The following is a 16,435-nucleotide window of genomic DNA, read 5'->3' on the forward strand; positions in this document are numbered from 1 at the left end:
GAAACCAACGAATTGGCCCCTAAAAGATGTTGCTTCCTCAATGGGTATTGTTAAAATATTGAACAGGTTGAATATACTTCAAATTTTTCAGGCTCTTTCCAATTTGATCCCTAACTATTTAAAATTTCAATTTTGCCCTAATGTTCTGCTAATTATCAATTTGGACTTCTAAAAAACCTTATTGAAACTAGTTATTAAATTAATGTATTATTGACGTAAATAACTAAAATTGTATCTAATTTTTATTACCATTTCAGAAACTCAATGAGATTGTAGATTTCCTTATTTGATGTTCTCAACCATTTGATATAAACGTTGGAATTACTATACTTCGAACTTAAATACTTTTGCTTTTTGAATTTTTTGTATAAATAAATGTAACGGCTCAAGTTTACCGTTAATAGATATTATCTGGTTTATCTTGTTACGTATCACCGTCAGACTCATGATTTTAAAATGTTGTCCTGTTATGTATTGCTGTTAGACTCACGACTTTAAAATATGTCAACTGGAGAGAGGTTTCTACACCCTTGTAAATAATGTTTTGTTCCCTTTCCTACCCATGTGTGATTTCAGTGTCGTTTGATACCATTTGTAACAGCCCAACCTCCAAGCCCACCACCACCACTAATAGATATTGTCCGCTTTGTCCCATTATATATTGCTGCTCATTTTTAAAACGTGAAAGGTTTCCACACCCTTTGTAAGAAATGTTTTATTTCCCTCTCCAATGATCTCACAATAAAAATTTGTCTTATGCTCATTTTTTTTACGGAAACCCACCCCTTATACATATTTCATTTTATCTTTTTAATTTACTAAACCGAGAGTAATTCCTGGAATATCCGCTCCAGTCCTTACAAAAAAAAAATTCCGAAAATTTTCTGTCCCCGTGCTTACATGCTGTTATTTGAGCTTATGAAATGGTTGATACTAGATTTTAGCATCCACCCAACAGTCACACTTAGTAATTTAAATGCAAAATGAAGATGAACAGCGTAATGATGCCAACATTTTTCTACCTAAGCAAAAGATTCCATTTCACTATGTAAGAATTGCGAGAATACAATATCTACTACCGTTTTGGATCTTAGGACAGTACCATGATCCAAGCAATGAAAATACAAGGGAATTCCTATTACAGGCAGGCAGCCCAATAACAAAATCGCCAAAAATTCTCAACCCGTCTGTACAAGCCTCCACAATTAGAACACACTAAAGTGACTCTAAATTCTCTTTAACAACGTGAAAATTACAACTCAATATCAATCGACTATTAGAACCGTGACTAGTACCTAGTTTCGTATCGAACCAAGCTGGAGATGTCGAAGATTATTGAAATCAGCACATGACAAGTGCAAAAATTATGATTTCCTAGGAGTTGTTAGGGAGATGAGAGTTTAGAATGCTGGACCTGGAAAAATAGAACTCCAGTGTTCATCTTCTTCACCACCAATCCTGGATTTTCAAACGTCTGCTTCGGTGAACGGTGAGTTTAACCCCGGGAAGCTTGTGCTTCACCTGTCTCCATAACATATTGACAGCATCTTCCTTCTTAGGAGGGTACTGAAATTCATAGTGGTGGGAGATACCCTTTAGTTGCTTCCACATTTCAATCCATCTCTCTTTAGGGAATTGCCTGAGTTTATCAACCATGTAACCAGGCTGCAGTGCCTCTTCGAAGGAGAAAAACAATGCAAATCGACTGTAGTCGATTTCATCTTCGTATGGCAGCTCTATTTGATCACTTACGATCACGGGAACACAGTGGCTCACAATAGCATCAAATAACCGGCAAGACGATGGAGTGTCTCCGGCGGGATGCAGACAGAACTTTGATGACCGCATCCCTTGAGAAGACTGGAGTATCAGAAGAAGAGAACAGAATGAGATACTCAGGATTCTTTACCATAAAACCTTACGCAGCTGTATACCTATGAGTAAGGGACATACAAAGAAACTAGGTTCCTAGACACCCGAAGAACAGAAATTATAAATGTAAAATTCATCCAAGTATTACAAAGTTAATCTTGTTTCTTGGACCCCTAATATTGTCTTTCCTTACCATCCAAAACTGCCCCAAGGAGAACCAACATGTAAGTTTGCGTGAGTATTTACGCAACGCTTTTAGATGAGAGGAGTATGGGATATTGATTCAAAGCATACAAAAAAATAAAATAAAACAAGAATTTTGGATAAGAAATAGGTTTGGATGTGTGGTCTGGTTAAGGTATATGATATAGTTACTGAATTTAAACCAGCAGAGTAGAATGCGACAAAGTTTTCCCATACGAATAGTCAAATAGAACATATTTAGCAAACACGCACACCGTACCGTTTTTATGCTTTTCTCATTTGCAGCGCTACGTTCATAGTGAATATCATCATAGCCGCCTAATATCTTTGCCAGTCTGACACGTATAATGCCATCCTGAAACATGTTTAACAAATTCAGTTACTAACAATTCCATGTCAAAACGCAAGTTCTACTTCCCCCATTTTAGAATGGGAGGGTATGACCAGTCATGAAACTTCAGTCGACTTACATCTTTTCTAAACGTCTTTCCCTGAAAGAAGAGTAGTGTCGGGCGAGACTCATATGGGTCTGGAGGGTCATCATCAACGAAAGAACTCACAACATGCACATATGGAGCTACCACATCTTTGCGCAAATTTGACATGGCTCTTGGATAGCGGCCAAAATCCACAACAATTTGAATTGAGGCGTTCACCTGGTTTCGGAGAAACCTGAAGGCATTAGGATGTGTCATGGGAATGACATGGTCTCTGCCCTTAGACCTCTGCCAATACTTGGATTCGCTCAAGAATTTCATGAGTTCAATCTGAGGAAACATTAGTCAAATGATCAAAATCAATCAACTGGCTGAAGTAGAGTTTCATGTAACTTTCTCTTCAACGCTCTCAAAACTAAGAATATAATATTTGAAATACAGGAAACCTAATATTGAGACTAATTAGATGCTGACAATCAGAAGAATACAATTCAAAGTAAACCCATATCAATAAATCTGAGATAAGAATTCAAACAAATGTTTCAAACATCGTGATCAGATGAACCAGTTTCCTAAATAGTGGACGTGTAGATCCATGAGTTCATTACAAGTCAACGACTGAAGTTTAGTTAGTGCGATGGATTAATGAGAAGTGGGAAATTGACAAGCTTGCAACCACGAGATTGACACTAAACTAACATGTCTATCCCTGGATCTGCAAATTCACTCGGTCTGAGATTGATAAACTGGATCGAATTCAATTCTAAGAACACTATAGAACTTCCCCCCTTTCTACATCTACTTTACCCGCCACTAAGCAGTTGTCTGAAGAGTAAATGGAAAATTGAACATTATCACAATCCAAAAACTGCGATAGAATCAGTTAAACGTAGCAAAATCAATTTGAAACCTACTAGACACGCTACAGTCAAATAATTCAATGCCTTCGAGGATCATATTAGAATCCCGCTTGGAAAAGCCCTCCCAAACCCAAGGATGTGAAGTGAAATACAGAACATTGCGGGGTCTAAACAAGAAATTAGAAAATTACAGAGTTCCAGAAGAGCCACAAACTTAAATCTGTACAATTAACTGCAAGGTACCTGCAATTGGTGATCAACCTCCGTAGCCGGATCGGTCATATTGCGTCCATGTGAATTAAAACTCAACGAAGAAAAAAACGGCACAAAGAAGGCATCCGCATTCTCCGGATCCATCACTCTAACTGCATCTCTGCCATCCCCACTACCTTCGTGTAAAAGCGAACCCATCATCCAGTACTCCACACTATGCTGCCGCTTCAACCCCGAGTTTCTGGGCCATGGAGGCCAAGTGGATGCGGTGACTGGAGTCTGGTCCAAGTTCCGGCGATTGAGTATGCCTACATTGAAGCGACGGGGAAGGTCGTACATGTAGACTCTGAGAGGAGGGTCGGCGGCACAGGGGAAGGAAGAAATTGGCTGAGACTGAAGCAGAGGGAAGAAGTACGATCTGATGTCGACGGTTCCGACGAGAATCGAACAAGAAATGAAGAAGATAACAGAGAAAATGAGGAAGAAAATAGCTTTCCGATACATTTTCAGAGATCGTCGGCCACAATTTCTCTCTCAACCGTGTTCTTCCAACTTCTAACCAAGCGGTTATTTCCTCCGTTGCGTTGAAAATACGAAACGAATTATTATTCATTTCGATTTATAATTAAAATTAAATTAAATAAAAATATCTCTATCTACAAATTTCAATAATACCTAAACTATACAAAATTTAAAATACATTTTTATTTTAAAAATTTCTTTAATTTCATTTTTTTTAAATAAAAATTACTCGAGGTATTTTGGGATGAAGTTGGCTCTAAATACTGTAATTAAAACTGTGAGACTGACGAAGATATGTAACGGACAAGAGTGGACAATATCTGTTGGCGGTGAGTTTAAACCGTTGGATCTGCTCAATAGTTCATCTCTTTCTTTACATTTCTTGACCAATTCTCGAGCAAAACATTAAATAGAAATTTCTCACAAAGACGGTTAAGCCAACGTTCTAATCTTACGTAAGTAATGGGCTATCTATATAATAATAATAATAATAATAATAATAAAAATAAAAATAATAATAATAATAATAATAATAATAATAATAGACTACTTACTGCCCTTAATAATAATAATAATAAACAGTCTATTATTATTTTATTATTATTATTATTATTATTATTATTATCACGGTTCTAAGATACTTTCCGCTCTCGATCTGGTATCGCTACCATTTGACAGGAAGAAAAGTTATATATTTCATCTCAAGCTTACTCGTGTTGTCCTATCGTTCTTGTATCATTTTCCCTCTCAATCCCGTATTGTCTACACTGTTTCTTGTGTTATTGTTCCTCCGTTGGTGCTCTCGTTCATAGTGTTTATGAATAGGACGAAAAAAAAGTTGAATGAATCTCGTTGAAAACTTTTACCTTTTTGCCCATAGAACGAGAAAACGAGAGATAAAACGAGAGAGAATAGAGTGTGAAAGGGCAAGCGAGAGGAAACGACTTAACATGCAATTACTAAAATCATAAACCAAACGTCCTATATTGATCACAATCAAAATCGCATGACTGATTTAAACGGCTACGATTAAATCAACACGCATCTCCAAAATAGACGCGTAGCACAGAATAACCCTTCCACATTCCCATTGATACGGCGTCGTTTTTATCAGCTCTTAAACGATGATCAGCGCGTAATCTTTGATCTTAATCACTGTGTCGCGTATAAATACAACGGCACGAAGAAATTGGAGTATACGAATAGTTCATAGTGCCACTGTCGCGCCAATTTTGCAGAGTTCGGATTCAGATCGTCGAGCTGGTGAAGATGGCGTTCGGATTAAATTCTGATGATGTGACTGCCTTTAAGCTATTGCTTTGTTTAGCTGTTATGTATGGCCTCATGTCGATGCTGGCTCACTCCATTGTTCACATGAAGTTTGTTAAGCCGCTTGCAATTGATGCGCCTCTTGATCGATTCTCTGAAGCCAGAGCGGTCGAGCATGTAAGATTTTTGTCTCAAGAGATCGACGGTCGCCAGGTAGTCGGCGTTCGCGTGCATTTTACTTGGTGTTTACCATGAAACTTCATTTCATATGATAATTTGAGCGTTTTTCAGTTTGGTTACTGGAAATGCATGCTAGGGAAGAAACCTGCGATATGTTTGTCATTTTTTATGAGTAAACAGCTTGATTTGGTCTTTAAGAAATTGCTTTTGGGTATGTTTGTGTTTCTTGTCTTTGTAGGAGGGACGTCCTGGTCTTAGAGAAGCTGCTCGGTATATAAACGGGCAGTTGGAGATGATGAAGGAGCGTGCTAGTGATGACTTTCGGTCAGTGTAGTTTCTCATGTCGGCTAACGAAGCTATTTAATTTTAAATTGTTTCTATTGTTCTAAACTGAGGAAAAGGTCGCTATGTTATACTTGCATGCGCTTCTTGTTAGTTGAAGTTTGATTTCTGTATTGATGAAGTTGTTTATGACTCAGAATCGAGATCGAGGAGACAGTTGTTGATGGTTCCTTTAGTATGATGTTTCTGGGCCACAGCATATCACTGGGATATCGAAACCACACTAATATCTTAATGAGGTAGAGTTGAGATTTAATTTTTAAATTTGTAATTGGCATGGGAACAGATCTCTTACTCTCTGAACGAAAAAGAAAAAGAGTACGTGATATGGGATCAATAGTTCATGTATGTTGATTCATGTTCCAGCTTTTGAATAACAAAGTATTATAGCTTATTACTGATTTGCAAGGACTTCACTCTTGATGGATGACAGAATTTCATCAGTAGATTCTCGAGACACCGACCCGTCAGTTCTAATAAATGGTCATTTTGATAGTCCGCTTGGATCGCCGGGTGCTGGTGATTGTGGCACATGTGTGGGTGGGTATTGGAAAACCTTTGTCAAAGAAGAGTAACATAGCATTCTTTTGATTGATCATGACACTCTCTTATCATATATTTCACTGTTACAGCATCTATGCTAGAAGTGGCTAGGCTTATTGTAGACTCTGGATGGGTTCCTCCTCGTCCTGTTATTTTTCTTTTCAACGGTGCAGAAGAGCTATTTTTGTTGGTAGGGATTCGGTTCTTTGTTCTTACTGAGAAATAAACCTGTAACTTTTCCCTATTATTTTAATTTGCGGCAGCATTCATGATTATAATTTTTTGTGCTTTAGATGTAGGCATAATACAAGAGAGAGTAGTTTCTTTTTCTTCTTCCTCTGTTTGCTTGTTTAGATGCGGCAAAATGATGGCTGTTTCAAAGCATTTTGATTTGAACTTCTTTCAAACATACGCTAGAAGTTCATGTGGGGCTTTATCTTTGTTCAGACATTATGAAACAACCCTTCTGTCTTGATCTGGCAACTTGCGGTTTTCGCTAGTTGACAGGAAGCATTTGACTAAAACTGTTTAATGTTTTAGGGCTCACATGGATTTATGGAGAAACATAGATGGCATGATACAATTGGAGCTTTTGTAAACGTCGAAGCATCTGGTACTGGAGGTTTAGGTAAGAACTAATTCCTATTGATTGCTATGGTACTAGAAATCCGGAAGTTCTGTCCGTTTATAGGTAAGTTTCAGATTTTAAGAAAATTGGCTACAAAATGACTTTTTTTCCAGCAATTGAACTTGAAGAAAATAGATTACTTCCAAAAAAAATAATGTAAATGATGCTTGAATTATGAGTTTTCCTCTAAATATTTGGACTTTCAAAATTGTTAGAGTGGTTCATGTTGACTCAATTTTTTTTTTACGCCCTTGTATCCTTTTATTATTTCTCAACGAAAGTTCAATTTATCATAAAAAAAAAAAGAGAGAGAAACTTAACGTTTTTTTCTTGTAAAAAATAATTAAACTTCAATGTATCTTGTATGTTATGCCACACAATTGGTATTCTAATTTGGTCATTTTCAAAAATAGATTTAGTTTGTCAATCTGGACCCGGCTCCTGGCCTTCGCGTGTTTATGCTCAGTCTGCTGTGTACCCCATGGCTCATAGTGCTGCTCAGGTTCTTCTTCAACTTTTATTCTTCTCCAGTTTTGTATTGCGAGAATCTTAGGTTCAAATTATGTTACTTGTTTGTTTACATCCCCAGACATATCCATAAATACATTGTTGAGGCAATAGATTGTTATTTTCATATTTTTACAACTAAATCAAATGTCTTCCTTTGTATTTGAGGCTGTGTATCCAGTTATGAAACTGCTGTATTTTTCATCTGAATACTGTTTATCAGATTTTCTAATTGGTATGCAGGATGTGTTTCCAGTTATTCCCGGAGATACAGATTATAGGATATTTTCTCAGGATAACGGCAACATACCTGGCCTTGATATTATCTTTCTTTTTGGTGGTTACTTTTACCATACCTCATATGATACAGTGGAGAGACTATTGTATGCATTACATCTGCTGTTTTGGTACAGATACATGATTTGGATTTTCATATATCTTTATTCTTCAATTTTTTCTGAGACATTCAATTGCCTATAATAGACCTGGGAGCATCCAAGCACGAGGAGAAAATTTGTTCAGCATAATAAAGGGCTTTACGAATTCTTCGATGCTTCAAAACTTTTATAAGCAAGCATCTCCTGAAATTATTATCCATCAGGACAAAGACGATGGGGCTATTTTCTTTGATTATCTCTCATGGTTTATGGTATGCTTTGAATATTGTTACACTTTGGTTGTTTTACGAGTATGAACTTAATGATTGCTGTTACTAGCGATGAATTTTAGGTCTTCTATTCTAGTGGGCTAGCTCTGGTACTTCACAAAATTCCAATAGCTGTCTTCCTAATACTGCCATTCCTTTTGAACTTACGGAATTTTAGCATAACTTCATGCTTGGCAACATTTTCTGATTTGACTAAAGGTAAAATAATTTCTGCTCACGTTTTTTCATTATAGAACTTCTTCAACTGCTCCTCTACTTTGCTTTTCTATTATACGTCAATTTTAATGGTTGATTTTTCATTTTGCATAAAATTTAAAGTTTATGGTGAAAGCATGCGAAAATTGTGCTCATTGAATCACCCCCGTATATTTTTTGATCTTCAGGTTTTTTGTCTCATGCCTTGGGGGTTTTTCTTGCAATTGTTTCTCCAGTTATGTTTTCCATCCTAAGATTGCTGTTCACCAACTATTCCATGAACTGGTGAGTATTTTCTCTGTTTACTTGTCTATTAGCTTCTATCTATCTCTTATATTAATACACAGATGTGGATGCAGATATATTATGGTTTGTGTTTATAAGTAGTATAATAAATTTCACTACTGTTGCTATGGTATCAAAGGAGAACAAATAACTCTCGGAGGACCTTTCTGGTGGCCATAGTCTGATTTGATGCCACTGAAGCAATTTTTATATGCTCATAGACATTTTTAACCTGAATGCAGGTTTTCACATCCATACTTGGCTTATTTGATGTTCGTCCCGTGCTCACTAGTTGGTCTATTGATTCCTAGAACTTTTTGGAGTTGCTTCCCTCTCTCCCAAGATATTTCGGTTTTTCAGGCCTCAAGAAAGGTGAAATTCTACTTTTAACAAGTTTACCTGTTAATCACATCTTATGCTTAAGAACTCTGGTTATTGGTTTTTTTCTCTTTCTGGTTGCTGGATATAATTGACTATCAATGAGCTCATCCACATTCTTCTTCCTTCATTAGACTTTGTCATCGTTTCAACCGAATGGTAAATATCAGGCTAAAATTTGTTGAGATATTGTAGTAATACTTTCCACTAAATTATTTGCTTAAAAATTTGTGTTTAAAATGCTGGGTATTTCCTGCATCAGTGAGAGTTTAGTTTATATCAGAATCAGCAAAGCAAATATTCTTTATTTTTTTTAATATTTAAGTTTATCAATTGAGTAATCAGTAAATGTGAAGTGTACAGCTAGTGCAACAATATGAAACAAGAGTCAACTGGTTTTGCGTCTGTATCCTTAATATATCTCACTAGTCATTTAGTCCATGGGCTTACGGAAGTTGGATCTATACGATGGATATGCTACTAGGATTTCCTTCAATGCAGAAAATCTATTCATTTCATTTCTTTTCTTCGGACACTGCTCGAAATTTCTTGATTCCGTCTTGATGTGATTACATTGCAGTTTCATTAGGAAGGGGAGCTTTCTCAAAAGTGTATTGTTATAGAGGGTAATATATTGGATGTACATGCACTTATGCATGCATGCTTATATGGTGGCCCCTTGTTCCATGCATGAATAGACATGCAAGTTTTGTTAAGTTCATTCTAAAAATATCACTAGTCCATCATCTTCTTTATGTTAGTTGGCTTATGAATTCTATGAAATTTGACAATTTGGTGCACCTATTTTGTCTTTACTTTTTTTGGTTGAACTGAAAAGCTCTGTACTATATGTGCAATCTTTGAATGCTCATTTTGGTTTCTTACTTGACAATTTTTAAAGAAAATTTTTAAAGCTGAGGGGCAGGTAATGTAAGTGTAACATCAATCATACTAACATCACATACCCCATGTGACTTGTCAATGCCTAATTTGACATTTCAATCTCACAGGTGTTGTCTGATGAAGCAAGGTTTTGGGGCGCATTTGGATTCTTTTCCAGTTTGACAATGGTATGTTGAATGCTATGGTCTATAGGGTAATTGTTTCACCATAATGAACGGTTGTATAATGGAAGAATTAGTATTAATATTATTGTTATTGTAGTCAATATTTTTTAGTATCAAAGTTTTGATTGCTCAAAGCAGTTTCCTAAATGCAGGCGTATCTTTTAGCAGGGCTTAGTGGTGGCTTCTTGACCTTCTTTGCGTGCATTTCTATGCTTGCTGCCTGGTTGTCATTTTCCTTGGCAGCTAAACATTATGGCCGCAGGTCTCTCAGGTTGTAATTTGCACATTGCGGCTCTAAATTATGACTTTTTGATGCTAATGATATGATTTCTGAGAAAAAGGTTTCTACCTGATGTTTTTGGAATAATTTGATTATAACCTTCCTCTATGATCATTTTCCTGTCAGATGGAAGTAATTTTAATGGCGTGAAAATGATATTTCTGGAAAATGATATTTCTGAGAACAGTTTCTTATCTGTTAGGTCAATATTATTTTTCGTGTTACCAATGGTTCCATACCTTGCGTACTCTGTTTATTTTGGAGGCTTCCTTGCCCAATTTTTAATTGAGAAGACAGGCATGATGGGTTCTATTCCTCCTCCATATGGTTAGTATCCCGAACTGGAATATTTTTCCATCCATATCTAGTTCAGCTTCTCCTTTCCATTTCTGTTACTTGGCTGACCGAAATAGTTTTGATGCACGAAGGCATGTGTGATTTCTAAGTGTGATGCCCAATCAACAGTTTTCATATCTTATTAACTGAGAGATGCCCACCACTTTTTCACGTGTTACCTGGGAGGAGAAACCTTGTAAAATGATCAAGAAATGAGAACGCTATTTTTAATTCCACCACTCCTATAAGTTATTAACAGCTTTTTTTTAAATTCCAATTTCTGTAATTAGAGTCTTCAGATTGTTATTTTCTCAATATTGATGTACTTTCACAAAATTTTTGCAACCAACAGCATTGAACTTTGTTCGTTGTTATCTGCAATTTCTAGTTATGTTTTTTTTATTACTTTTTGTGTGTTCTGGGTATGTGTGTTTGGGTTGGGATGATCAGGAACTCCAACTGAAGAGTTTTTTGTAGTTTTTTTACTGTGTACATTGACGTCTTATCTTGTAAGCTTATTTTTTATTAGCTGGAACTTTTCTACTATGCATTGTATGCTAAAGATGCATTCTCTAAATTTGTCCGGTTATCCTAATTATCACTGGAAATTTTTATAGTGACCAAACTATTCTTGCAGGGTATTTCATTCCAGATATTGTAGTGGCAGTTACTATTGGAGTTGTAACTAGTGTGTGCATTGGCCCTCTAATTCCAGTTTGTGGACACTGGCTAGCAATGTCATCCATCTTGCAATTCTTGTTGCAGATTATTGTAATTGGGTTGGCTGTTTCCTCGCAGTTCTTTCCATATAGTATGGCTGCTCCAAAGAGGGTAGTTCTTCAGCAGACATACCGTACTTCAGGTATTAAGACTAAAGATTGATGACAAAATCTGATGAATACATGGTGCACGCAAACATTCTTTTAGAATTTTGATGAGGTGCAATGACCGGAATTGCACACTATGAATTCTAAGAATGAATCAGAGTAGCACCCATACTCCTTTGTATAGGAAAATTTTCCCCCATGATATAATGCCTTTTCTTTCCTTAACTCTGACTTAACTACAGTATGTGCATGTGTTCAAGTTTTTGGGAGTTGGAAACCAGTATTTAAGATCCTTCGTCCACTGTACTTTCTACTTGATCTATGTTGATTTACTTGAATGTTGTAGATGTTAAGTGAACAGGTTCAAGAAGTTTATATACTTCAGTGGTAACATTTCTGTTCAAAATTTTAACAAAACATCTAACTTCTAAATATCAGCAATCTATAACTCTCACCCTTAGAGTAGGATGTGTTTTTCCTTCCTCTTCTCAAATGTTATATTGACAAGAAATTGTTGCTTCTAGCTTCTCTGAATCGGCACTATATTTTTTCACAGGTCCGAATCATCTTGAGAACTCCAGTTATGAACTCTCTGTGGTGGATTCTAATTCTCTAATTTTTCTTTTGAAACATGCTCCCGATGTGGCAAACGAATTGCAGACAGATTTAGATCTGTCTTTTGAAACTGCAAATTTGTCTCGCCAAGAGAACTGGCTGGTATGCTGCTGTACTATAGAAATGAATACTATCTTCAGTTTTTCAGGAATTTTTCTTTCACACGTCTGAAATTATATTGAAATTAGATTGATTCAAACCCAATAGCAGTTACACAGCACCCAAATGGGGGTCAAATGCACTGATGCTTGGGGGTATCATTTTTTCCATCTATTTACTGGTAATTAAATTGATTTTTGTTTACATTTTTTTGGGTGAAACTTAATTTATGAGTTTGGCTACATCTCACTGTTTAGCGATATGGTAAAATGGAATTAATTTATAGAAGTTTCAAATTAGCTCATGGAGGGAAGATACGAATAACAATTTCTTGAACCTTGTTATAGAGTTTCGGTTGTACTAGGAAGGCTCATTTTAGTCAATAAGGTAAAGTTTCAATAGAAGAGCTGCTTTAGGGTAAATAATAAGATGCACCTAAGAAGCACAAACACTTAAGGTTGGCTAGCGACTCCGTGTTTATCACATGTTGGACACTTTGAAACTTGTTGGTTATGCATTGGACACTTGTTAGCACAATAGATGTGTTAGACATAGTTCTATCAAATCAATATAAACTTATTTTTGAATTATATAAACGCATAAACTTTTTGACTTTGGATTTCCTTCCGCTATAAAGTTATATATACGTCTAAAGATCTATTTTCTAATGGATGTGTCCTTGTCATGTCCGTATTCTGGATTCTTAAAAAATAACGTGTTACTGTGTCAGTATCTTATTGTATCCGTGTCTTGTATTTGTATATGTGCTTCTTAGAGACTTACCTAGCTAGTTTATGTCAGGAAACATATTTAACTAACCTTTTGATCTCTTTTACATTAGAAGTATTAGAATACAAGTAAATAAATAAAAACATAATAGGCAAGAACTACTTTGCCACAAAAAAATGTCTCCTCTCCTAAAATATTTAAGACAACCTTATATAGGACAACCTTTTCTTCCAAGCTCGACCATAATCTCTAAAAGCCAACTTGTTAATATCAATTGGGCACCCAATGTTCTAGTTTAGACCCTTTTAGTGATTAATTGCTACTCTAATGTGGAATTTGACCACTTCTAACCTTTTCTTTGATTAAATGTTTATTGATTTCAACATGTCTAATACCATCGTCTTAAATTGAATTTTGGACTATTTTGTTTTCTTCTTCATCTTCTTCTGTAGGAATGGCAATATGCCTTATTAGGTCCATTTTTTCATTTTTAAACTCTGTAATTCACAATATTTCTTTAGTTTTTTTTTTTTTTTCACTTCAAGCAATTGAGATTTACATCACATGAAGATGTGATACCCAATCTCTATCGTGTAAATTGTTCATACCGACCCAGAAATAAAGTTAGTCCATCTGGAGATTTCTTCAATTGTTCTAGTATATAACATAACATTGGAATTGCTTTCTATTGCTATTCAAGTAGAATCTTGCGGCTGGTCTCATTCAATGCATAAGTAATGCTTGGTCTAATATGGGAAAGAAAATTTTACTTTTTTGCTGACTTCTCAGTAAGTTCATCTCTTGTCCTGAATTGCATATTGAAGTTCATTTCAATTAGGGTAGTAACTGGTTTACTCTTTTCATATCCTTTTTTTTTATTTTTTTATATTTTCTTTCAACGTTGAAGATCATTGTTGCTACTGCTCTTCCGTTTTTACCCAACTTGAAAGCTTTTCTGTAACTCTTTTGGTTTGTAGCCTCTTTCCTTATCAATGAATTTTGGTTTTTGTTTCTGATGAGACCGAGTGAGCCTGTGAAATACAAAGGGGTTCACCGGTAAAGTGGCTATAGTATCTACTAGTTCACACATACAGAGATGAGAATGACTGAGCCTCTGAAATACAAGGGAGTACACTAACAAATTGGGATAGAGTATTTACTAGTTCACGCACATGTGTGCTCGGTTATTCAGACATTTTTGTTGAAATATGGAACATTTTTATTATCTTATTCGTCTTTTATTTTCATTTTTTTGATGAATATGATCTCCTGGACTCTGTTGTTCCTAATGATTCTGTACTTCAACAAGGCATCCTTTGAAAATGGAAGGATTTAAGGCTCGTTTTCAGACATCTTCTAGTTTTCTTTGTATTCCAACCTATTTTGAAGGACATATTTTGAAGCCCTAGCCAACTTTTGAATATTAAAGTACTTTATTAAGATCCATCTTTTGTTTTTGTAATATTTCTTGGGTTTCTAATGTATATTTTAAAGACTAAATTACAAATTTAATCTCTGAAATTTTAGTAGTATCTAGTTCGTGCACCCTGCAAATGTCTAATAAATTTTAAACTTTATATTTTGTGTCTAATAGGAACTTGAACTTGGACTTTACAAATATCGTTATCAGGACTGGGCTTAGGATTGATGTGAGTGGTATGAAAATTTGGAGTTGTTTTCCTTGCGCAGGCACTTTTTCCAGTTTCCTTCATGTTCTCCAGAAGTTTGAAGTTTCCTGCCAAGGAATCAACATCAAAGAAAAATATACATTTCCCTTATTTGATTTCCAGTAAGCCACAAACAATTTCAGACCATGGATCTCGAAGGGTCTACTTGGAACTTTCTCTAGGGTATGTAACTCAATTCTTCTGTTACCTCAGGCTGGAAGAAGCCATGTCCCGTTTATAATTGGGAATCTGTATTCGTATATAAGATAGCAAAAATAAAATCTGTCCGTAGTACCTTCTAGGTGGATTAAGCGTGTTAGATCTTTTGATATTAAGCTTGGTTTTGTTTCTAATGCCTGATCCTTCTTCTAGTTCCTTGGAGGAGGTTTGGGTCACGGTTCTCAATGTCACTGGGCCTTTATCAAATTGGTCATTTGCAGACAATAAGCTTCCAGGTAAGTTTAGGGACCTCGACTTGTGTCTTATGTTCGTTATCTTTTTGACGTGAATTGTTTGTCGTTATAAAACTGGAACAGCGCCCGAGATACTTGCTGGTGGACCGCCCTCTTACATATGCAGACTTAGTGGAGCCAGCCATGAAAACTGGAGATTCTGGCTAGAGGTACAAACTACGAACTCATATTATAGTAGTCAATTTCATTCTAATTGAAAATATGAGAATGTGAGATCCCACATCGGTTGGAGAGGGAACGAAGCACTGCTTACAAACTCCTTACAAGAGTGTGAAAACCTCTCTAACATATGCGTTTTAAAACCTCGAGGGAAAGCCCAAAGAGGACAGTATTGCTAGTGATGGACTTGTGTTGTTACAAAAGGTATCAAAGCCAGACACAGGGCAGAGTGCCGGTAAGGACGCTGGCCTCCAATGGGGTGGATTGTGAAATCCCACCTCAGTTGGAGAGGGGAATGAAACACTCCTTATAAGGATGTGGAAACCTCTCCCTAACAGATATATTTTAAAGTCTTGAGGGGAAGCCCTCAAAAGAGAAAATCCAAATAAGACAATATCTACTAGACGTGGGTTTGGGTGCTTACGGTGAAACTCTCACCATAAGCAAGTTCATCCATATTTCATAATTAGCCACCTTCTTCCTGTACGAAAATATTTCTTCTCGACTACCTGCACGATCTTGCTTACATTCTGAAGATGCAACATGCTATCAACCGACGATTATGCACGATACCGAGCCATCAAGTGAAAGTTGCTTTAAGATGTAGGTGCAATTGACCTGTTTATGAGACTCATGCTCACCTCTTTGTAACATGCAGGCTGAAAGTGAGGAAAACTTGAGAATCGACGTGGCTGTATTGGATCAACAGTTGACTAATGAAGTAAAGAGGTTGAAAAGTCTTTTCCCAGACTGGGTTGATGTCACTGCTTATTCCAGCTTCATGTCTACTTATACCTTCTGATTCGGTCCAGTTACTTGCCTCCACAAGATTATAGCTGATCCGGTTCGGGTTCGGGTTCAGGTTCAGGTTCTACTTGTTGGGTTCTTGGGTTCTTTCTCCGTAGGAGCAGTTCTTCCACCCCTCCATCCAACCAGGCCCATAGGTTTTAATGTATAAGATCTTGGCTAGTTTATTTGTACGATAGCTGTGATCTTCTGTTCTCCCTAGTCTTATACTAAACTCTCTCTTTTTTTTTTTTTTTTTTTTTTTTTTTTTTTTTTTTTTTTTTTTTTTTTTTTT

At 36.2% G+C, this 16,435-nt stretch overlaps 2 protein-coding genes across 5 annotated transcripts; one reads left to right on the forward strand and one right to left on the reverse strand.

Moving 5' to 3' along the window:
• Nucleotides 1-1,058: 1,058 nt before the first annotated feature.
• On the reverse strand, nt 1,059-4,158 carry LOC111462392 (probable arabinosyltransferase ARAD1). The gene is made up of 4 exons (XM_023105930.1): nt 3,617-4,158; nt 2,547-2,843; nt 2,336-2,431; nt 1,059-1,860 (listed from the first exon to the last, which is right to left on the reverse strand). The coding sequence occupies exons 1-4, from the start codon at nt 4,088-4,090 to the stop codon at nt 1,447-1,449; spliced, it is 1,281 nt and encodes a 426-aa protein (XP_022961698.1). The 5' UTR covers nt 4,091-4,158; the 3' UTR covers nt 1,059-1,446.
• Nucleotides 4,159-5,297: 1,139 nt separating this feature from the next.
• LOC111462686 (endoplasmic reticulum metallopeptidase 1-like) lies at nt 5,298-16,390 on the forward strand. 4 transcript variants are annotated; one of them, XM_023106377.1, is made up of 21 exons: nt 5,298-5,590; nt 5,796-5,881; nt 6,037-6,138; nt 6,333-6,439; nt 6,532-6,632; nt 6,983-7,070; nt 7,484-7,572; nt 7,821-7,960; nt 8,061-8,226; nt 8,307-8,442; nt 8,628-8,724; nt 8,967-9,096; nt 10,113-10,172; nt 10,322-10,440; nt 10,652-10,776; nt 11,501-11,647; nt 12,169-12,329; nt 14,745-14,905; nt 15,095-15,177; nt 15,259-15,344; nt 16,013-16,390. In XM_023106377.1, exons 1-21 carry the CDS (start codon nt 5,378-5,380, stop codon nt 16,154-16,156), a joined length of 2,541 nt encoding a protein of 846 aa, XP_022962145.1. In that variant the 5' UTR covers nt 5,298-5,377; the 3' UTR covers nt 16,157-16,390. The 4 variants fall into 4 exon arrangements, 3 of the variants coding, with proteins under 3 accessions (XP_022962145.1, XP_022962146.1, XP_022962144.1); XM_023106376.1 differs by having other exon boundaries at nt 5,378-5,590; nt 11,423-11,647; XR_002713772.1 differs by lacking the exons at nt 15,259-15,344; nt 16,013-16,390 and adding an exon at nt 12,438-12,507 and having other exon boundaries at nt 11,423-11,647.
• The last annotated feature ends 45 nt before the right edge of the window (nt 16,391-16,435 follow it).

This window comes from Cucurbita moschata, unplaced genomic scaffold, assembly GCF_002738365.1.
Source record: "Cucurbita moschata cultivar Rifu unplaced genomic scaffold, Cmos_1.0 Cmo_Scf00027, whole genome shotgun sequence".
NCBI lineage: Eukaryota > Viridiplantae > Streptophyta > Magnoliopsida > Cucurbitales > Cucurbitaceae > Cucurbita > Cucurbita moschata.